General features: G+C 37.4%; 1 protein-coding gene across 1 annotated transcript; it reads right to left on the bottom strand.

The window, feature by feature from the left end:
* Nucleotides 1-1607: 1607 nt before the first annotated feature.
* LOC147488067 (uncharacterized) lies at nucleotides 1608-2504 on the bottom strand. Its single transcript, XM_086574250.1, has one exon. The coding sequence runs from the start codon at nucleotides 2502-2504 to the stop codon at nucleotides 1608-1610; it is 897 nt and encodes a 298-aa protein (XP_086430376.1).
* Nucleotides 2505-3734: the final 1230 nt, after the last annotated feature.

Here is a 3734-nt window from a genome sequence, read left to right as displayed (position 1 = left end):
CACATACTGTCTTTCGCTACATAAAACCCAGGAGAACCTGAAACATAAAAAACTTCCTGCTATGCTTTAAAACGTTGCTATTGCAATTCTATTTGCAACGTATAAGAGAGTGTAGCAAATGTCCCCCCTTTTAGCTACGTTTCAAATGATTGCAAATGTAGTTTTCTTTTGCTGCGGTCCATGTCCATCTATTGCCAAAGCTCATACTTCATACTACGCTTTGAAGCGTTGCTAATGTAATTCTATTTGCAACGCATGAGAAAGTGTAGCCAATAGTTTCCCTTCTACTACGCTTGAAAAGGTTGCAGATGGAATGCTTTAGCTACGCTGAAACGTTGCTAATGATTTTTTCAGACATAAATATACATTTTACAAAATGCAACCCGAAAATATTATCAGCTACGCTTTTAGGTCTTTCAGCCATGCTTTTAAATGTGGATAGTATAAAGAGTATTAGCCACGCTTTTAACGTTGCCCATAAGCTTTTGCTTCGCTACTATCTGCAATGCCTTGGCAATGCCACTGAAGGCGTAGCAAATGAGCTTTTGCTACAGTTTTGCTGGTATTGGCTACGCTTGCAAGCGTTGCTAAAACCCTCATTTCTTGTAGTGGTTGGACAACACCAGTGATCTTCTTACTGACATTGGTCAGTATCAGCGATTAGTTGGTAAACTAATATATTTAACTATTACCCGACCAGATATTTCTTATGTAGTAAGCTTGGTTAGTTGTTTTATGCATGCTCCAAGCACTCCACATATGAATGCAGTATCTAGAATACTGTAGTATCTGAAAGGGTCACCAGGCAGAGGTATTTGGATGCGGAAAAATGGGCATACATCTATTACTGCTTATACAGATGCTGATTGGACAGGATGTCCATCGGAGGTCTACTTCTGGTTATTGTACCTTTGTGGGAGGTAATTTAGTCACTTGGAAGAGCAAGAAACAGAATGTAGTAGCTCGTTCTAGTGCAGAAGCTGAGTACAGGGCTATGGCTTCCACCACCAGTGAAATCATATGGCTTCGCGCTCTTCTGAAGGATTTGTGTTTTGGGTTGCATTTGCCAACTACTCTTTACTGTGATAATCAAGCTGCTATGCACATTGCTGCAAATCCGGTGTTTCATGAGAGAACTAAGCATATTGAAGTTGACTGTCATTTTGTGCATGAAAAAGTACAGTTTAACATTGTCACTACCTCCTTTGTTCGAAGTGACCAATAGCTTGCAGACATTTTTACCAAGGGACATCCAGCTTCCAAGTTCCATGATATTCTCTCAAAGTTGGGTTCGCTGGATATCTTCGCACCAACTTGAGGGGGAGTGTGGGAGAAGAAAGAGACAGGCATGGGTCGCGCCCTTGGCCAGGCAAATTTGAGGGCAGGGCGCGCTTAATCGCCTGGAGGTTCGTCAAGACAAGAGTGCGGGTCGCGCTTTGACCAAGACTAATATGAGCGCAGGTCGCGCCCTAGTCGGTTTTGATAGAGATTACTGGATTCGTATGTTTTCTATAAAGGAAAGTCTCCAATCTTTTTAGAAACAAGAGACACAAATATGCACTCATGTTGTGCTATAAAAACACCTCTGTAACACAAACCAAAATTAATCAAGCAAAAATATGTTTCCAAGCAGGAGAATCAACTGGATGACGCATAATTCCATCACTACTTCTATTAGAAGCATGCCAAGTCAAATCTTTTGCTGTATCGACTGACCTAAACATCCTTTTGAACCTAGGTATCACAGGAAAATACCTTAGAACCTTCGCTGGAACCTTTTCAAGTACCTTCTTTGTGTGGGGATCAACTTTCCATCGTGAGGTTTTGCACTTTCGACAAGTCACCAAATCTTTGTCTTTATCCCAAAATAACATGCAGTCATTTACGCACGCATGCACCTGCTTAAAATCCAAATCAAACTTTATTAACATTGACCTTGCTGAATGATGTGACCGAGGAATAATGTTATCCTCAGGAAGGATATCTTCAAGTATCTCTAATAACTCGGTAAAGCTACTGTTAAACCAACCCCTCTTTGCTTTTAGGGTATACAAAGAAACCATTGCATCTAATTTGGTGTACTTAGAACCTCCATACAATGGTTTTTTAGCTTCCTCAATCGCCTTTTGAAGCTTAGCTTCTTCTTTTGCACCGACAGGAATTTCCTTAGAATAACTTTCATTTGTTGCTTTAAACAGCTCATATGTCTCAGTGTGGTTGATGTTTGTATTTTTAAAACCCTCGTCTTCTACGGGAACTTGCACTTCTTCTCCGTGCAAAATGAATGGGTCATAGGTCATATCAATACCCTTCAACATCAAATGGAATTTTACAGTATCTATGTCAAAATGTTCTAAATTTTTGCACTCATTGCATGGACATCTAAGAATTTCTTCATCTTCCACATGTTTAGATGCAAATTCGATGAATTCATCAACACCAGCTTCGTACTCATCGGTAGCTCTGTTGAATTTTAGCATATATTCATTAATTGTAATATCCATATATGTAACAATTATCTAAAATAACAAAAATGAATTATAGTGTACTAAACCTGTATAATGATCTCCATGTCTTGTCCATAACATCCTTAGTAATCTACCTATAAATAGGATAACTAACGCAAGCAAAGCTTTCGATATTTGGCCTTGGGAGAAACAAAAATATCAGCAACTGGAGCAATACAAACATAACTTTACTTTGAGGCTAAAATCAATCTAATATCAACTTTTGAGCAATAGTCCAAAAGATTACAGACAAACAATAAATCTTAAAGATGAATCGTACACAACCAAACAGATAAATTCAATAAACAGAGAGAGAGAGAGAGAGAGAGAGAGAGAGAGAGAGAGAGAGAGAGAGAGAGAGAGAGAGAGAGAGAGAGAGAGAGAGAGAGAGAGAGAGAGAGAGAGAACGAACCTGTTTGCCTTCTTCCTTTGCTCACGAACAAGATCTACTAAAAAGGATGATTCTTTTTTGGAAGAAATCGGTAAAACAAGGTATAAATTAGTTAATTTCAAAATGGTGTATGAGAAGAAAATCAAGAGGGGAGGAAGAAAGGAAGAAGAAACAAACTTGCTTTGCAATAATTTTCAGCCGACTTTCTTGCTTTTCCCATAACAGTTTGCCCTAGGTATAACTTATAACGATTACCACTTCCAAGTTCTCAGCTGGAAACCAAAAATTTCAGTATTAAATTCGGGTTTTTTATTTCTAATTTTCGTTTAAGGTCTAGTCGAGCAAACCAGCGCTATTTAATTTCTATTTAACCTAATTTTTTGATGGTCTTTCGATTCTAACTAGGGAAACCAAAATATATTCAGTAGAAAAAATCGCAGTTTTTTATTTTCTATATTTTGTTTAAGGGTAGTTAGTCTATCAAACCAGCGCGTGCGTTTCATTTCTATTTTACCTAATTTTTTGGATGGTCTTTCTGAGTAATTAACTCTTATATTAATAATAACAATTATGGAAGTGACATTATAAGTGATTTATAAAACTTGGCAAAGTCACTTTTAAAGTGATGTGAAATACATAGATAGTACATCACTTTATAAGTGACACGGTGAGTGACAACACTTTTAAAGTGATGTTGAATACATATATATTACATAACTTTGTAAGTGACACAGCGAGTGATATAATAAAATGTTACTACATCACTATCACGACATCACGTATTAAAATGATGTTGTACAACTCTACTACATCAGCTTCTGAAATAAGTGATGTTA

Source organism: Coptis chinensis, chromosome 7, assembly GCF_015680905.1.
Source record: "Coptis chinensis isolate HL-2020 chromosome 7, ASM1568090v1, whole genome shotgun sequence".
Taxonomy (NCBI): Eukaryota; Viridiplantae; Streptophyta; class Magnoliopsida; order Ranunculales; family Ranunculaceae; genus Coptis; species Coptis chinensis.
The sequence above is the reverse complement of the archived record's forward strand: the minus strand, read 5'-3'. Positions and strand labels throughout refer to the sequence as shown.

What these genes read in the sequence shown, in the direction of transcription:
- LOC147488067 (XM_086574250.1), bottom strand. Translation starts at nt 2,504, where the DNA reads ATGGATATTACAATTAATGAATATATGCTAAAATTCAACAGAGCTACC.